This window comes from Impatiens glandulifera, chromosome 1 (assembly GCF_907164915.1).
Source record: "Impatiens glandulifera chromosome 1, dImpGla2.1, whole genome shotgun sequence".
NCBI lineage: Eukaryota > Viridiplantae > Streptophyta > Magnoliopsida > Ericales > Balsaminaceae > Impatiens > Impatiens glandulifera.
In genome coordinates, this window is record NC_061862.1 from 27,455,554 (window position 1) to 27,476,251 (window position 20,698).

General features: G+C 32.6%; 1 protein-coding gene across 1 annotated transcript; it reads left to right on the forward strand.

The window, feature by feature from the left end:
• Positions 1 to 10,300: 10,300 nt before the first annotated feature.
• On the forward strand, positions 10,301 to 19,111 carry LOC124921178 (la-related protein 1A). Its single transcript, XM_047461802.1, has 15 exons — positions 10,301 to 10,503; positions 10,584 to 10,844; positions 11,651 to 12,212; positions 12,795 to 12,966; positions 13,617 to 13,707; positions 13,895 to 13,966; positions 14,125 to 14,666; positions 15,204 to 15,288; positions 16,044 to 16,148; positions 16,233 to 16,567; positions 16,713 to 16,856; positions 17,406 to 17,469; positions 18,028 to 18,173; positions 18,291 to 18,395; positions 18,607 to 19,111. Exons 2-15 carry the CDS (start codon positions 10,590 to 10,592, stop codon positions 18,755 to 18,757), a joined length of 2,829 nt encoding a protein of 942 aa, XP_047317758.1. The 5' UTR covers positions 10,301 to 10,503; positions 10,584 to 10,589; the 3' UTR covers positions 18,758 to 19,111.
• The last annotated feature ends 1,587 nt before the right edge of the window (positions 19,112 to 20,698 follow it).

A 20,698-nucleotide genomic window follows, 5' to 3' on the forward strand; every position in this document is an offset into this window, starting at 1 on the left:
GACTTGAGATAGGCTTTAACTTATTGAGGATGTCATTTCGAGCCGACAATGAGAGTTATAGAAGAGGAGCTCGATAAAGGAAATCGTCATTGTTGAACTTTAGGAGCTTTTAGATTTTGTTGGTTTTGAAGTTAAAGGTCTTCATTCGGTATGAGGTCAATTTGAACGTGTTCCTAAACTTATTTACAAACCAGGTAAGGATTTAAATTCTTAAAGTAACATCATGAATTTTCAAAAATTTATTATGAAAAAAAATGTCATTTTTGTGTTCTAACTACTCGTTGTTCAATCTTATGACATAACTTAGTCCTAAATGTGTTGGACAATAATTCTAGATGGACTTGGATGTTTATAATAGGATAAAAATGAAACGTCCAATTTTAAAATTTTAAATTTTGTTTGTGCATGTTCTATTCTTGAGTATTGATTGTTTTTTATTGTTATAATTAAGATAGGCATGTTTCAAATACATTTGAGAACATCCAATGTGCTTAGAAAATGATATAATCCTCATTTTCAAAACGTGTCAATTTAGTTTGGTATTTTTTTTTTCGAATTTCATGTTTAATTTTTTCTCTAATTTTGGATTGTTGTTGTTAAGTTGCATTTGGTGTTGAATGTTAGTCTAGGATTGCTTATGGAAAAAACATCTTGTAATTTTGGTCTGATGTGTTGTTGCCAGACGACCGAGGTTGTTGGTCGTGACCTGATTTTTGACCAAGAAAACCAACCAATGACCGAGAACTTCAGCCCACTATTCGACCGTGAAGGAGAGCTCATCAATCGATCGAGGAACTCATTCACCCAACCGAGGATGTCCAACCGAAAAAAGGGGTAAGATGAGAGTTTCCCTTGGGATTGAACCTGGTTGTTGTTGGGAAGTTACATTTGGTGTTGTATGTTAATTTAGGATTGCATAAAGATTGATTTGGATTCGAAAAAAAGGAAGAAAACAACTTCTAAAATTTTGGTCCGCTGTGTTGTTGGCGAGCGACTGAGGTGGCTGGTTGTGGCCTGATTTTCGACCAAGAAAATTAGACAACGATTGAGAGCTTCAACCCACTATCCGATCGTGAAGGAGAGATCGAAAAATCAACCGATGAACTCATTCACCCGACCGAGAAAATCCGAAGCCAGATCGAGTTTCTAAGCGTTCGACCGAAAAAATGGGTAAAAAGAAAGGGTCCCTTGAGATTGAACCCAAGACCTCAATTCCATCTTGCACCCATGTGTCCGCACCTCAAGCCACTGCGCAAACGCACCTTGTTCTCATTTGGATTTCCTACTTAATGAACTTTCCTATTTATGAGAAAGTAAAAAAATACATCCTCCTACCTTGATTTCCACTCGGTATAAGTCAATACCAATTGGTTTTTATTCCAATCGATTTCAATATGTTAATGCCAATAATAGATAAAATATAAAATAAACATATTTTACACTTACCACTTTCTCTTGTACGTGCGGATCAACAACTTTTATCTTTTTTGGTCCTAATTGTCAAAAAGAAATCTTCATAGCTTGGAGTTGATCCTTCTTGCACTTCCTAAGATTTTAAAGTTCAATTTTAATTTATTTGAAAATAAAGTTAAAAAATAAGTCTTACCATTTCTCGATGCGGCTGTGTAAATGCTTGTTACCAGACCGATGTGCATATTTTGATTTTTTTGTTTGTTGATAGCGCTTTGTTTATGCAATTAATATATATATATATATATAATGTTAGATTAAAAATCTTATATTAAGTACAAAATTTGAAAGAAGAAACCTGGAATTTATCGGTAAAATAATGATTTTCAAAAGTCACTCCCAATCTTATTGGTCATTTCATTAGGCTTATCCGCCATGATTGTTTCCACATTTACATCATCTTGTTGGTATTTATTTCGTAGTATCTCCAATCCTCCCACCCCATCTTCATGTGTCTCAAGGCATCGTCTCGATAACTCTCAATATCATATGAATTAAAATTTTCCTGAAATAAAACGATTTATAAGAAACAAATGATTAATTTCAAACAGAAATATTTATTAATAACGATTAACTTACGATGACGGACTGCCACAGATTATCTAAGGTGGTGGGGGTGAGGTGGCGCAAATGGACTGTGCAATGTGAAATAATATTATTCTCTCGAACAATGGCCCCCAAATGTCGACTCCATAAGCCTCTATTTTTGCAGCACAACTTCCTTTCAATTGGGTCGAATGTGACCCACACTTTTTCTCCATTAGCCATCAATTTTACCAATTCAAAGTTCTTGTTGCCTTCATCAGTAGATGGTGTGGGCTCAACAAACTTTTGCACATCCTCATTAGTGGATGGTGTGGGCTCAGGAATATTTTGCACATCCTCAAGAAGATCCTCCACTAGAGTATGCGATGAAGAGTCACCCATATTTATTTTTTTCTTTCGAAGGAAATTGTGTTGTGACTGTAAAAATCATGGTTGAACGCTCTTAGGAGGTGTCATTTATACTTGAAAGAAATATTTAAACATCTGAACAATAGTAATATCATACATTTGACTGTTTATGATTTGTTTTTGTTACAATATTCCAACCCGTTTTATTATCAATGTCTTTGACAAAGAATACTTGTTTTGCTTGGGTTACCAATATAAATGTCTCATTTTGATATTGAGACTTCTATTTACGATCTAGGCTAACAAATCCGTATTTATCAATTTGAAGTCTTGTAGCTCTAAAATGCACATCATACCAAATGCACTTAAATACGACAATTAATTTACCACTAAGGTATTGCATTTCAATTATATCTGTAAGAACACCATGATAATTTCGTGTTTCCGTGCCATGACAACCAATCACAAATATCCCACTATTCTAAGTCTTCAATCCACGATCATGTCTTCTAGTGGTGAATTTATATTCATTACTTTACTAAATAAAAGTTGGCGCATATTGTGTGGGACCGGTTTCCTAACGTTTGTAGGTTTATACTTCTTTCATTTTCGTCAGAAAGTTGTTGAACCTTTAAAATTTACAAATAAGGATATTTAGAATCAATCGTCTTAAGGAAATTATCAAAGTAATTTCACAATAGTTAACTCACTCTATTTTTGAACAATTTGTTATATTCTTCATCGCATCGACCACTTGAGCATTCTTGGATATACTCGCTACATATTCAAATTGAACACATAATCAATTTTTTAATAACACTCATACATATAAAATTAAAATAACTTGAGAACATTCATACTAATAAAATGGCTCCGCTTCTTCACAATTTTTTAACACATGTGAATGAGTCAATTCTCGATCAACTGATTAGTATGTGTATGTTCTCCCTAATGATAATTTCTCAACAGATGAAAATATGGCAAGAGAAATCGGTGGTTGGGATGACATGTGCACTGAGGAATCTTGAAAATACGTAACACACAAGCTGATACTTTCATTTACCATATAACTCTCACTAATTTATGCTTCAGGATGACATTTATTTCGAATATATCCTTTCAAAGTTCTCATATATTGTTCTATCAGATATATCCATCTATATTGAACCGTCCCTCCAATCAAAGTCTCCATTACTAAATGAACAGACAAATGTATCATAATGTCAAAAAATGCGGGTAGAAATATTTTTTCTAACTTGCACATTGTTACAACAATATCATTTTAAAGTTGTTTCAAGTCGGCTTTCAATAGTGATTTCGAACACAACATTTGAAAGAACTTTAAAAGGCACACAAAAGCTTCATATACCTCATTTCCAAGTAAACCACGTCCACGTGTCCCAGGCGGAATAAGATACTCTGGTAAAATATGGCAATCGTGACTTTTTAATTCGAAAATCTTTGACATTTATACATCCTCTAATGTTCGAGCAAAACTCTTTTGGTATTTTTAAGTCTTTTAAAAATTGACACAATTTCAATTTTTTTCATGAGACAATGTATAAAGTTCAGCTAGATATTGAAGAACACCCCTCACATAAACTGCATGTAATGATGACGTATATTCATGAGCTCCAAATCTTGACGTGCTTTTAAATTATCTTTGGTCTTTCCTTTTAGATCCATGATGGTTCCATGAGCACTATCACATATATTTTTCAATATGTATCACGTTTAAATTAGGTGTCAACAATAACTATTCCCAATAAGGTAATTCAAAGAAAATACTCATCTTATTCTAATTGTCACCCGACTTTGATGATTCACATTTTCCCTTTTAGTGGAATCTCAAGTGAGAACTCTAACTTTCAAATCACGTACTTGTCTAAAAATCTCACGTCCCGATAATAATTGAGGCGCATTTTTCGATTCGATAGTTCCATCGAACAATTCCTTTTGTCTACAAAATTTATGATTGAGTGAGAGAAATTGTCTATAACACATGTAACACTCTTTCTTACCATTTGTTAATCTCATTGAGCAAGTGTTCTTATTATAAGATGGGCATGCCAATTTTCCCTTTGTACTCCATCTAGACAAGTTTGTATAAGCAGGAAAGTTGTTTATTGTCCATATTAAACTAGCACGCAATTTAAAATTCTAAGAAGTTGAGACGTTATAAGTTTCTACGATGGTACTCCATAACTCACTTAATTTGTCAATTAACGGCTGTAAAAATACATCAATTGCATTATTTGGACTCTCTAGACCCAGAATTAACATGAATAGTATAAAATTAGAAGAGTTCATACAAAGTATTAAAGGAACGTTATAAGGAATGAAGATCACATGCCAAATGCTATACGATGTCTTTCCATTTGCATACGATTGAAATCCATCACTTGCGAGACCAAGTCTTACATTACGAGGCTCAATTGCAAAATCAGGATAATCTTCATTGAATGATTTCCATGCCAAAGAATTAGCGGGATGTCGCAAAACTTCATCATCAACCCTTGTATCTTTGTGCCACGTCATTAAATGAGCAGTTTTAGAACACATATATAATCTTTACAATCTCAGTATTAGTGGGAAATAACGTAGCACCTTATTGGGGATTGTTTTTCTATTCACTATTTTCTTAGGTTCTCTACTCGATTCTTCACTTTTCTATCGAGAAGCTCTACACACTTTACAAGAATTCGAAGTCTTGTCATTTTTCAATACAGCATACAACTATTTTTTATAAGCATCTATCTTTTCATAAGAAAGACCAACATGTGTAAGAAATTTCTTACAATGATAATATGAATCGGAAATATTGTAATTCACTGGTAATATTTCTTCCTTTAACAATTTTAACATGTTAAATGAAGAATTTGTCCATTGCCCAATATTCTTGAGCTGGAGTAATTTTAATAATGTTGATGCCTTTAAAATTCTTAAGTCTTTTATATAACACTTCATTAGATTCATTTAAGAGTCTATAGAATATTTTAGCATCCTCATTCGAATTAGTATTACTCGTAAGACCCGCATTTGATGCATTAACACCACGTGGATAAAAATCGTTTATGATATTTCTCATACAAACATCCCCCATCAAAATCATTGCACTCCGAGTTCACATCCAATGTAGTATCAGTATGAAGTTGTCCCAAATTATCTTCTTCAGTTTGTACATTAGTACTATTATCAATTTGTACAACAATACTATCATTGCGATGTTGTTTTTTCTCATGACAATTCCAAAATGTATAGCTCTTTCTTATTCGATACAAAATCAAATGGTTTCTTACGCCATGCCATGTTTGTAAAAATATTCTCTATTACCACATTTAACACGTGAACATGCAATGTTGATAATTCGGCTAGAACTCACAGCAAAACTAAGAAAAGAATCGAATTCTTTAATGTATTTCAGAATGTCGATCTTTTTGCGTATACATCATCTTTTATTAGGGATATCCATATCTAAACCTAAATCCATATAAAAAAATTCATATGTATCAAAAAAGCATATCATAACCTAAATCAATATCAAAACCTAAATCAATATCTATCAAAAAGTCATATCTATCGAAATTCATATCATAACATAAATCATTTTCAAAACCTAAATCAATATCTATTAAAAAGACATATCTATCAAAAAGTCATATTATAACCGAAATCAATGTCAAAACCTAAATCAATATATATCAAAAAGCCATATCTATCAAAAAGTCACATCATAACCTAAATCAATGTCAAAACCTAAATTCATATCTATCAAGAAGCCATATTTATCAAAAAAAAAAACTATATCAAAGAAATATGAATATCTTAGTTGGAGAAAGATCGTCGGAGTGCCGCGAGAGGTGAAGTAGGAAGACGATGTTTGCGGCAAAGAAGATAGCCTAGAATACAATGAATGCTAATCTTATAGTATCTTCTCTCTTTAAATTTCCTAGAAGCATCAATATATAAAATTGAGAGACTAACATTTAATGGAAGAAAATACAAAGAAGTTTAAATTAATCAAGTAGGAGAGATCATATTTAATGGAAGCAACTTGTGAAATTAAGACGATGATAACATTTAATGGAAGAAAATGTGAAAGTCATAACATGCTAATCAATCATCAAGTAAACAATTTTGTCAAAGCACCAATCTCAAGTATATTCACAATTTTACTACCCTCCACTCACTCACCCTTTTTCTTATGCCTCCACTTTAGTAACTCTATTTATATGGATATGCATGATCCCCTTCCCTCATTCCTTCCTTTCTAAAAGTAACTAAGGCAGAATCATACTATGGTCTCATTTATTATCAACACTATTACTTGGATAAACACATTATTTAAACTTTGATTGCATTTTAACACCAAAACATTCATTCAACATCATAAATTTGAATATTAAAGCATTGCATAACATATTCATTCAACATTCATTCTACTACACTAATAATACACAAAATTGACTCATTCTCGACTCAAGAATCAAAATTAATTGTTGTAGAAATCTGAAATAAATAAAATTGAATGAAAGAATTCATAACCTGTGTACCAACAACTATTCCTCCCAAAATAAAGCACTAAAAACGAACTGAAATTACTTCCTCTTTCACTACATTCAATAAAAACAAAGCATTAATTAGAAACATTCTCTTCAACATTTATCTAGCAAATCATATAGCTTAATCAAAATGCAAGAAAGGAAGAAATATCACCTGAATGGGAACAACAATTGTAAGGGTTTCGAATTGGAGGCAACAAAATAATTCTTGAAAACCTAAACCTAAACAAAGAAGACCCAACCGATCAGAATCTTACCTAAACTTAAATAAAGAAGTTCTAGCCGATCAGAATCTTACCTAGACGAACAACGACGAGGGAAATGGTGAAATGGGCGCGCAACGATCGGTAGGGCGAAACAACGAGATGATAGGGAGAGTGAATCAAGAGTAGGGAAAGCTCTCGAGTTGTTTTGATGTTTTTATAGGAAATACCGATTGGTATATACGCCAATTGTAATATAACTTATGGCTTTAACGATTGGTAGACCAACCAATCGACATTATAGGGGCTTTCACCAATTGGTTTTCAAACTAATCGGTACTACTACTTCCTAAACGCGCCAAAAGCTGACGCCTTTTTTTTGTTGCGGGGTATACCGATTGGTTTTGTAACCAATTGGCGTTAGATGGAGTATTACACCGATTGGTTTAAAGATCAATCAATATTATGAATGTAACACCGATTGGTTTGTAAACCAAACAGTGTTATGTTCATAATACCGATTGGTCTTTAAACCAATTGGTAGAAATGGTCGTGATTACCCCTTTTTACTAGGATTCCAACGACCAACCCACATACCAAGCTAGGACTACACATGTGTCAAGACCCAATGCCTATCCACAGTCGGCCCGTGCCCACGACTCTGCATAGACTCGCGTGTTTATGCCTTATTTAACTCCTAAATTGGTCTGCTAGTTGGCTTATTAGACTATTTGCTTCTTCAATTTTAACATTTCTTTTATTTTGTGCAGTCAAGTGTCTTAACTAATTTTAAAATTTTAAAAATATAAAACACCAAAAAATGTTTTTTTTTTTTGGATAAGGGTCTTATTGGATTTTATTTTATTTTTAAGCTAGCATTTATTTTTTTTATGTACTATTTTCGAACATCGCTTCACGCTTACAAGTATTTGCATTTTCTTTAATATTTTACTTAAGATAGATACTATAATGAGATAAGTGTGTTTAGGAACATACTAAACTAAGCATATTTATGTTTGGATTCATCATAAATGCATGTTTTAGGACGCAATGAATAAACAATGTGTAAAATAATATTTTTTTAAATGACTAAAAGTTTAAAGTAGAGTCAGTTATGTTACGGGTATGTGAAACATAGTGTCGATGCTCTTTCTCATGTGTAACAAATCACTGAACTAAGATATAATCTATAAAATGCGTTTCAACACGCAAAACATTTATATTTTTTAATTTCTTAAGAAGTAGATTAAGTGACTACTCTAAAAATATAAAATTAGTCCAAAATTAAAATCCTTAAACCAACTCTAATCGCGTCTATCATTTTGGTTTATCGTCTCATTCGAGACTCGAGAGGAATGTGAGTTATGAGGTGTCAACTATCAAACGAGATGCGATTCTTCCGAGAGACGACATTTGAGCGTAAAATACTTAAAATGTATTAATATATAATAATTATTTCTTAAAAATATGATAATTTAATTATTAAATTGAGTGATTTAATTGATAAAAGAGATGGATAATAATATTTGATAAAAAAATCTCAACCACACAGTATAAAATACAGTAAATAAATCATATTTAAATGCATTATATTTATTTGTTTCCAAAAAGCCTACTATTGATTCACAAATAAGTGTCCAAAACAACTAATATATCCAAACAAGAACCCCACAAAGAAAAAACACAAAAAATAAGTTTAGATCATGATTTTTTCTTATAGAACTTGGATAGGATTTAGGAAGCTCCAACTTTGAATTCATGTGCTTTTAAGAAAATAAATCACAACATATTCTAATTATGTTATTGATGGGTGAGACTAAATATGAGTACAAGGTTTTTGAGTGCAAGCGAAAAATACATATCCTCTTTTGCGTCAATAAACAAAAACAGGCAATAAATGCGAGTGAAAGCTTATTAAAATAGTTAGTTTGCGATTCTATAAAACAAAAGCACTTAAGACCTGGTACTAATAAAATTAAGCAAGAACGGATGTGAAAGTGAAAAAGCAAGTTGTGTTAGCCTAACATGGATTTAACTTATATAAATATATTGATTTGGATCTAAAAATAACTGGATTATTAGTGTGATAAGCCCAGCACAATAAACACTATGCACTAGTTTGATTAGGCTTAAAAGCCCAAATAATTCAACTTAAATAAATAAGAAAAATAAGATAAACGATTAATCAATTAATCCTATCAAATACACTAGTTAGCTACTTAGATAAGTTGGAATGAATTAGCCTAGGCTGACCCTAAAGGTTGAACATTTATTTTTGTACCAAGTATTTTTTATGACAATACATAGATATATAATATTTTAACCATAAAAAAATATAACTTAATTGATTAAAAAAAAATGAAGTATGTAATACTTATGTTGTATCCCTATAGGCCGGGCCTTGTATACCTATACTCTATTTAATTCTCCTATCTCTCCATCATCATCAAATAGTTAAAATTTTGAATAATCCTCTCCTTGTTAAGTGAGAAAAATTATACCCCTAAAAAATATTTGGGATTCCAAATAAGATTTTTTTAATTATATTTTATTCTAATTTGAAATTATCTAAAAAAATGTTTAGCATGACATTCTTTTTAAATATATATATATATTAAATAATTCATTTTTTTGATTAAGATAACTAAAGTAATAAAATATTAAAATAATAGAAAAAAAAATCTGATGTTCAATTCTAACTTTAGAAAAAGTCATAATTTCTCAATAAATATACTTAGTTTATTTATATTAATTTAAATTACATCAAACTTTAGAAAAAATCATAATTTCTCAATAAATATACTTAGTTTATTTATATTAATTTAAATTAAAAGAGTAATAGGAGAGAGAATTTAGGAGAAAGAACAGACATCATTAAAAAATAATAAAGTATAAAAAAGAAAAGAAAGAGAAAATTCATTAAATTTTTATCCGAATCTATCCACATAATTCACTCTCAATTTTTTCTCTAATTTTTTTAAAAATAAATATCCAGGCTTATTTAGAAGGCTTATTGATCACAAACTTGCTACCTTAAACTGAGTTTAGAGGATTATTTGATATTGAGATATAAATTTAGGGGTCTATTTGATGTTATTTCCTTAATAAAAAAAAGGTAACTTTGCGTATATTTCGTACTTAGGCTATTTGGAGGCGCCAATGGTAGTAGGTCAGTAAAACCATCAGTTTGTCTTCGCATTCGTCCTACAACTAAACCCTAGTCGCCAAGTTCCTCTTTTTTTCGCTCTCCGCCGCACCTCTTGAAGTTCATCTTCATTTCCATTTTCGCCGCGGAGAATTTGACGAGCTAAGTTTTCTTCTGATCAAATCATTCACAGCTGCGGACGCACAACTCAACTGACCTCTCCATTCAGGTTCTACACTCGTTTCTTGATTATAAAGTTTTCAGCTTAGCTGTAGAGTGAGATAATTGACGAGATCGCTGATTGTGTAGGAGGAAATGTTGGTCGAGAATGAGACTGGTGTAGCTGAGCAGAAGGAAATGTTGGGTGGACCCAAGTCGCCATGGAAGACGCCTGTGGCGTCTGTCAATGCGAAACCCGCTGATACTTCTGTCTTGGGTCCGGAGTCATGGCCAGCGCTTTCTGATTCTCAGAAGATGAAGAATGCAGAATCTGCTGGTGCTGATATAAAAGAATCTTCTGAAGTTAACGAAGCTGATTTGGCTCATCTATCCTCTGCCTCTCAAGCTCAGGTTTGTTCTTCATTTATTTTGTAGTGATCTTTGTCAGTTGCACTATTATATACTATGCACACATATAAAATTCGAAACTTTGGTGATCAAATGAGTTGTCCGTGAGTTACAATATTTGAGGATTTGAAGGTTAAGAATTATGTTGTCTCTAACAGTTTTGGTGTGTTTTACTACTATTTCCAATGAGCAGATTATTGATCAATCTTTCTAGTTTGTTTTTTACTTATTGATTGCACTATAGCCAAATACAGGGCTTTCATAATTAACAGTATTGTTGTGAACTGTGAAGGTATTAGGTTATTTTATTTTACTTGGGGACTTCCTTCACAAAGTGCTGTCATCACAACAATACTGTGATTTTTGAAAGCCCCTTATTTGACTACAGTGCTATCATTCTATTCGTAGTTTAAGCCAAACATTATTTTCAAAATGTTTGCTGGTAATAACATTATTTGCCAAATTTTTGTATTTGTTTAATATTTTATCATCAACAAATGACCGTATATTCTATTAGTAGTTGAATCCAAACAGCATAAGAGTTTCAAAGTAACACAAAGTCCCAACTATGAACAAGTATTTGATAAACTATTAATAGTCTTTATGTACCTTGTGTACTTTGAGTTCAAATTGTCCGAATTGCTGAAATCGGCAGCTAGGTGAGTCCAGATTTGCGGACTGTTTTTTCATAAACAGGTCATATTTTCTGGAATAACGATTTGTTTCCATGAAGTTGAATATTAAAGTTCTCTTCTCTAAGATTATTATCACTGATGTTTTTTTCTATATATGCTTGTTTGGGCCTTCAGAGGACTGGTGAGCAGCACAAAATGCACAGGAATGGAAATCCAAACTCTTCAAATAAACAAGGTCCATTACGCTATCAGAAAACAGGTTCCAGACAGAATCCCAATGGCGCACCTCAATTCCCTGTGCAAGTTCCTTATTCACAGCAGTTGGCTCCTGGTTTCCATGGTATGATGGTACCTTTGCCATCCATTCCAGTCCCTAGATATCCATACCAGCCATACTCTACTCCCTTTCCAAGCATGGAGAACAACAACCTAGTAAAATCAGGGACCGAGAAAAGTACTCAAAGTTTTACTCCCTCAATCAAGGGAGGACCAGATGCAAGCAGAAACCTGCCAGCTACACCTTTAGATGAACAAAATGCTTATGCTACTAACTTTTCAAATAGAAGACCTAACATGCCAGAATCTGCTGGCTATTTCAATCCTGCATGGAATGGTCACCGAGCATTTGGTCCTAGAGAAAACATGATCATGCAGCAAAGTAATGGTTCAAGGCCTTTCATAAGGCCTCCAATTCTCGCTCCTGTACCTGGTTTCATTGGTGGAACAAATTATCCTGGTATAGATTTCTATGAATTGGTTTACAGTTTACACTTCCTCTTTTTGAAGATTTAAGTGCTTTTCAGACAAAGCCTTGTTTGAGTTGAAGTGATTTTATATCAGTTTTGAGTGATTTTGTAACGTTAAATTAATTTTAAATAAACATGGAAGTGTCTATATATATATATATATGTATTTTGGACTATAGATTTTAATATAAATCAACTTGGGGCTTGTATGCTGTAGTTTTGTGATTTAAAATAAACCATTTTGTTAAAAGAATGTCTGTTTAAAAGAAATGGACTATTTGAGGTTAAATGACTAATAATATTATTATATTAAAAATAAAGTAAGGGTAATATGGTATTTTGGTTTGATGATTTGAATGATGATGTGATAGGGGTTAGTTGGATTAAATCCAAATAACCCTTAATCAAACAAGGCCTTGGAGATCAAACAATATTGTGAATCCAAAATCTTCTAACACGGAACAATCTCCTAGTATGAAGCATCTTCGGCCTTTTCTTGTGTCTTTATATCGTCATTTCTCTTTTTTTGCTGCATTATTTTGGATTAAAGAAGATTGATATTGTTTATGCAGGTCCTATTCCTGGATCCATTTATTATTTTCCTGCTGGACATCCGGGCTTCATTAGGGTTCCTTATACCCAACAGTTTGTTCCACCTCCTCCAAGCCCTGTCACTTATATGATACCCACTGAGACTTCACCTATGAAAGCCAAAATAGTAAAACAAATTGAATATTATTTTAGGTGAGTTGTTTAAAGTAGATTAGTGTTATGCTTTGGACAACAATCTGATGGAAATCTCTTGCGCAAGTTTTTGTGTTTTTTATGCTTATATATAATTGTAGTTCTACGAATTTATAGGCGGCATACTGACATGCCTTGTATGTCTTCTTTTTCTTTTTAAAGTTATAGCGTATTTGCTGCCAAAAGTTATTGTAGCATGTCATTCATGCACAATCAAGTGTCAAGTAACATGATCTAAACCTGAAGGCCTCAAACAAAAAGGATTTGCACACATTACATTCAAAAAGTAAAGGGAGAAAAGTAAATGATGCAAGAATAAGTCTCTTCCTTTATTTTTTTCTTCCTTTCTCCTTGTCCTAAACCTGAAAACATATAGGAAGCTTTATTTTGCATGAAGTCTCTTTACCTATGTTTTGTGTTATCTTTTTAGTAGTGGTAAATTTATGTCTTCAATGGTGAAAAAGTTGATTGAACTCATGAATGATAATCTTCCAAACCTCTCCATGTGACACCATGTCCATCTTTAATTTATTCCTTCAATGCAAGATGGATACAACTCATAGTTCATTCTCATCTGAACCTATAGTTCTTTTTATCATGGTAAATATTTTAAGCTTTCAACTGTATGATAACCAAATTCATTTTGGCAGTGATGAGAATTTGCAGAATGATCATTACTTACTCTCGTTGATGGATGACCAAGGTTGGGTTGCGTTAAGTATTATTGCTGACTTTAAGAGGGTATGGTTATTGTACTACTATGACATGTGCAGACAGAACATTAATTTATATAGCTTATTTTTGTTTAAATAAGTAAAAGTATTTTTTTTGTTTCTTGATTTTGATAAGAATTTGTCTAAATAATCCTACCTTCCTAGGTTGAGTTGTTGCCATGGATATCTTACAAGTTGAATGGTTAAATTTTCAGGTCAAGAACATGAGCACAGACATACATTTCATACTTGATGCTCTTTTGAGTTCTGATGTTATTGAAGTGAAGGTCAGATAATTGTAGGATTATTCTTTCTGCTACTATTGGTTGTAGTGTAATAATACATTTGTACTTCCTAGAACATGGTAGCATATATTTTGTTACTGATAAAGAACCCCTTTCATAATTCAAAGCCTTTGCGCCTAAACCTGCCATTAATTCTGTAGGAGGATAAAATTCGAAGACGCGATGAGTGGTCAAAGTGGGTTTCATTTTTCAAACAACGAGTAGTGTCTTCAACTATTGAGAAGTCCCAGGAACAGAGCATAGAGAAGACCACCACTTTGAAGAACGAATTACATGAAAGAGCTGATGATAAGAAAACTAGTCTTGGAGGATTTCAGGAACACACATCATTGGATAATGATACTCTATTATCTCATACAAATTCAGAACTAAACAAGGAAAAGCCTCTGAATAATAGTGCCATGCTGTCCTTTGGCAGGATGGCCCATGATCCAAACAAGGGATTGCGTTCAGAATCCAATTTTAAATGTACTGGCCTCAGGAATATTGACAGAACAGACTATTCTTCAGAAGTCAATCCTGCTAATTTCATTGGAGGAGGAGATATTGAAAATGACACTATGGAAGTGCCATCAGAGCATCTGGATAGCTTAGCTAATGATCTTGGAAGCACATTCATGCTTGATGAAGAACTAGAAGTTGAGTGGAAAGCAAGGAAGGAACCTTTATCTCCATCAAGAAGGTGAATATCTGTAACACTTTTCCCCCCTAATGTTCTCTCTTCCCTTCTCATTTTTAGTGTTATTAACAAATTATGTTCTGATGGTTTAAATTAGTAACCAAATTTAATGGAACCAGTCTTTGTTGGCAATGCATCTATTTGGTTTGTATTTTAACACGGTATTTTATTCAGGTATCATGACTATGTTTCATAAAGATTAAAAATGGTTGAAATGGATTTTCTCACTATTTGTCATTTTTTATAACTATTTGTAAAATGCCATTATTTGCAACATTGATCTAAATTATATATGCACATCATAAATTACTAAAAGAATACTTGTCACCTCTGTTCATAAAGTGAATTTTGACTCAAGACATCTATTACCTGTTATCCTTTGCTAATTGTCTTTATCTATCTTATTCTTTTATATGTACATGTTCTTACTATAGATGTAGCAACTACAAAGTGCAAGATTTGGTTTGTTTGCTTTTTTGATTCATTAATTGCATGCTCACCAAAATCTAAGTGGCTGATTGAGGCATATTTTCTTTGCAGAAATATTACTCGCAAAGTTGATGATGAAGATGATGAGATGGTTGTTGATGATCAGGCTGTAGAGCGACTTGTAATTGTCACCCAGGTAGAGTATTAATAAGCTTGTTTTAACTCATTCTGGTTTTATTTCCCTTTTTCTTTGTTCTTCTGTCTTTTTCCTTTGACCAAGGTGGTTCTTATTTTATTTAAATGCCTGATCTATAGTCCCTTTGACTTGTTGACACAATTTTGGATCCAAATAATGAAATGAAAATGCAGACAATCAACCCAGTTTCTAAATTAACCAGATAAGGTGCTTGTCCATGGCTGCCTGCAAAAGGCAACTATTTACGCTTTTTCACAGATATGGCTAAAACTTTTCTGAAGCAGCTAGAGCTTTCAAATTTGAAATTTAATTACATTCTTGAAACTCTTTTAATCATTTTGGGGTTCAACTGGCAAATGAAGGCTTCTGTCCAGTACGGTTGGATTTTTTTTACGAGGACTTGTTTTTTATATTCAATAGAAGTTGAAAGATAAATACCACCTTATTTATCTATCCTCTTCCATGATTTATAGACCTACTTCTAAATATTTATACGCTTTCTTCATTTTTTTAAAATGCAAATCTTTTCAAATTATTGACAAAATTTGATTATAATCGTTCTTAAACCCAAAGTATACTGTTACTACTAGGAAACAAATATTTTTCTCACATATTGAAGATCGCTCTAACCTCACATATTATTTTTGTATAAGTTACACCTTTCAGTTTTTTCTATGATAGAATGAAGTTTCTCCTATAGAAGTTTAGACATGTTTATTCCCCTAATAATTTTGAGTTCTTTCTTTTGTTGGCAGAATAATGAAACAAACAGAGAATCTGGCAATCAGGGACAAGAATTGAAGTCAATTTCCAATGAGCTTGCTTCTGCTATTAACGATGGCCTTTACTTTTATGAACAGGTTTCTAGGATTCTTCTTTGCCTAGTTCCATTGTTTCAGCCTCTCCGATTATTTTGATTAAGCTCCAATTATTTGGTGCTGCAGGAACTCAAATCTAAGAGATACCGCAGAAAAGGTAACTCAAATTTGGATAGTAGAAATGCTAACCCAAAAGCTTCCACCAATAATCAGCCAATGTACTCTGCAAAACCTGGTGACCATCCTACTGGAAGCAGTATTGAAGGGCCAGTAAACGCTAATTCCAGAAGGAAGCAAAATAAAAGCTTTTCCAAGCAACAATTTACCCAAAAGCAACGTTTGTTTATTAGTGGCTCCAAAAATCATGGAACTTCCCTGAACTCACATGGCATTGTGTCAGAGAGTCCGCCTAGTTCGTCTGTTGGGTTTTTCTTTGGTTCTACTCCCCCTGATATTCATAGGTTAGCAAATGAAAAGTTTACCTCAAACTGATGTGGTTCACTGGTTCATCTCTTCAAAGTAGCTAAGAAGTTCAATAATTTCCTCTGTTTCACCAACTTAACAGTCACATTTTATTAGTTAATTTTGTAATCTTATTTTCTACAGCCTTAGGTCTTCAAGGCTGAGTGCTTCTCCACATGGAAATATTTCAGGCCGAAGTCCACCTGTGGGTTCCCTGCCCAAGTCATTTCCACCCTTCCAGCATTCAAGTCATAAGCTTTTAGAAGAAAATGGTTTCAAACAGCAAAAGTATGGGATACTGGTCCAGTAATTTTGTTCTTATGAATCTTAATTTTTTTAATTTTACAAGGCTTTTCAAGCAGCGCAAGTTTGCACTCCCAAGATTAAGCTAACGTAGGCGATTTTATGACTTTAGAAGAAAATGGTTCATAAAATTTCATTTGAATATTGCAAACAATATTTATCTGAAACTTAAAGCTGAAAACGCACATTAAGACCAGAATACCAATAGGCCATGATATGTTGCGGGCTAAGCAGGGAGAACCTACCTTGCAGCTGTAGTCCTTAATGAGCCTCTCATGTGTAGTCATGAGATTTTTCTTTACCATTCATTAATCTTTTGTTTGTCCCCTATCCATGATTTACCATATATTAATTGAATTCCGATCTATATAATGAAAATAGAATAGTAGAATTAGATTTTGTTTTTTCGCCAGGCATACTATCTGTGCTAGTATTAGGTTATTGTATGTGATGAAGAAGAATTAACTTTTACTAGCTAATTTTCTAAGTGAACTGAGAACTCTGATTTGTGAATGTGGTGGTAATGCATTTTAGGTACCTGAAGTATCATAAGCGTTGTTTAAGTGACAGAAAGAAGTCGGGAATTGGTTGCAGTGAGGTTATTCTCTTACTTCCAATGTCTTTGCAAACATTTTCTTACTATTCTTGATTGTTATGTGGCTCAAGACTATTTATTGTCCTGATTGTTTCCTGAATTTCTGATGCATTGTCATTCTTATGTTGGAGCCTATTTGGAGACTACTATTTTATCATAATCTTTGTTGCAATAAAGATCCATTGGTAAATCGTCAAAGTGAAATTGAAAGTGATTTTTTTTGTTATGTATAAGACTACTGCTTTATGAATCATGATCTAGATTATAGTGCTTGTGTTTTTGTTTATTTCGAATAAAAAAGATGATCCAAATTATTTTCTAGATAATGATCTATATTATTTTTAGATGATTGTTATTTTTGAAAATACATAACAAATGTAAAATTTTAAAATTATGATGATTGATCTTTTTATATATGATGACGATGCATGTTTCATTTAATTAGTTTCTCAACTTGCACGTTTGCTTCCGAATGTCTTGGGTGAATTGTCTGAACTTCGATTCTTTAGATATCATCGTCATCATCATGTTTCCAAATTTAAATGATATTTTTGTATGCAGGAAATGAACACATTATACAGATTTTGGTCTTATTTCCTTAGAGATAACTTTGAACGTTCTATGTATGACGAATTTCGGAAACTAGCACTAGAAGATGCTGCTGCTAATTACAATTATGGACTTGAATGCATTTTCAGGTTTTATAGGTACAACTTAAACTTAAATTTCCACATGTTTGCAATGCTGATTCTTTTGCTTTTGCCTCACTTATTTGGGATAACAATTTCTCCTCATCTTTTATCCTTTCTTTTCTTAAATCTTAGTTATGGCTTGGAGAAAGAATTCAGAGAGGACATTTATGAGGACTTTGAGCAACTTACACTGGATTCCTTCGCCAAAGGAAATCTTTATGGCCTTGAAAAGTATTGGTAAGTTTTTAAAATCTATTTATTTGCTACATTATTAATTTTATTTTGGTTCCATTTCATTCCTATGCTTGAAGCAACTTTGGTTATTCTGATTTCTCGTCATCCTATGGATTCTTCTAGTTTCTCTTAGGGTTTTTTGGTAGAGCAAACCCTAGCATTAGTAGGATTATCCAGTCTAGGGAGATTGATTTTATCTATTATTTTACCACAGGGCATTCCACCATTACCGTGAGAGGCGAGACCAGAAGCCATATCTGAAGAAACAGCCAGAGCTGGAAAAATTGCTGAAGGAAGAGTTTCGTAGCCTTGATGATTTTCAACGAGCCAAAGAAAAGACCGAAAAAATCAAGGATGAGCATTAGCCAACTGGAAAGAGGTGGTTTCTAGATACATCTTTTAAGTGGGGAAAATTAGAGTTGGCGGCCTAATACTGTTGTTTTTTGTGTTGCCAGTTTTGTATAGTTTTATGGCTGGGTGCCTTAAAATAGAGAGCTCTGCATATGGCTGGGTGCCTTAAAATAGAGAGCTCTGCATATGGCTGGGTGCTTGATTTTTTTGCTTGTGTACATAGTGGGAATTTTGATGAAAAATGCACCCCAATCCCCTCCTCCCTCCACAAAAATAAAAAAAAAGAAGAAAAAAAAAAAAACCAAAAAAATGGAACATTTGTAATACTGGAAGTTGTCTTTAGTTTGAACTAAGAGATGTTGAATTGATGAGTTTCTTAATATTCTCTTTCTCTAGATAATTTATTTTATGAAAAAGATTTTGTCATGAAATGTTCTATTCTTTAATACATAATAGAATCATCATACCATTTTAAGTCGAGTGACACATTCCTCAATCAAATTTGCTAGTCAAAATATGAAAAATTAACATCTATTTTCTTGAAAAAATTCTTTTTATTTGGTTAACAATATCATAGGAAAGTTTACTTCATCTATGAGTTTTTTAATAACTTATGACACAATTTTGTTTTATCACTTACAAAAACAATTTCATTTGTCATCTCTACGATATAAAAATGTTGATGTTTGACTCTCATTTCTTTCTCACATTCTTTATTTTGTAAAGTCTTCCAAAAGATTTTGTTAAAACTTCTCACCCTTGAATCATGTAATAAGCAAAAAAGTGTCGGTATCACAACCTTGATTGATGCTATCCCAAAACTAAAGTAAACCAGGAAAAATGAAAAATATTGATTACATAATTTTCATTGAGCTAATAATCAAACATATGGCCAAAATAAATTTACTTAAGATCTTGTTTAGACATCAACTAGAAAATAAACTGGATGCTATTATTTTTAATATATTTTTAGTTGTTTAACTTTTTATTATTTCAGTTATTTTATTTAATATTAAATTAAAAAAAATAATATAATTATTATTTTTAAACTATAACATTATAATCTAAAATAACTAATATTTATCAACTATTTAAAAAATCAAAATATTATATCAAATAAATTAATATATTTAACATAATACTTTTTTTCTTTCTTTTTTGTAGTCATATTTTAAAATGATTAATTACTCTCTTTATATAAATATATATTAAAGTATCAAAAAAAAAAAATAAATTTATTAATACTATATTTTGATATATTTTAAATATTTGATAAATATTTATTGCTATAATATTCTTTGTGTTTGCTATAATATTTATTGCTATAATATCAAAGGGCTCAACCAGCAACCCAACAACTGACCACCAGCCAGGAAGGTAGTTATAAAACATGGCTATGTTGTTGCACATGTGTTGCTGGTCTGGATAAAGGACTGGGCTTGGTTGTTTGAAAACATTCTAGAGTATGCCCGGAAGAAAAATGGCCCTTTTGCTGCACCTGACGTGTTGGGCCGAAGGAAGGATCGATTGTGGAGCGGGAAGACCGAAGGCTTCTAAGAAATGCGGTCCTAGGCTGCGACCCTTGCTGGACTTGCTGAAGTCCGACCGAATTCTTTGAAATTTTGAGCATGCACATTAGAGGCTCGGCAGACCACGGTCTTTTTCGTCGAGGGCGACGAATTTTGAAGAGGGGGTTAATGTTAAGGTCTAAAATCAAGGTCTCGGTCCTAGAATAATTTCAGCAACCTTTCTCGGCACCCGTTCTCGGTCCTATGGTGCACATGAGCCAGATTTCTGTTTTGTTGTATTAATATTTTGTTTTGCTTTCCTTTTCTATTTTACAAACCGAATTATGTTATTTTCTAGTAGTTGTTGTAACCGAATATTCTAGGGCAAGACATCACCTATATAAGACTGATCTTTCTTCCCCAAGGACTCATGAATGGAATAATGAA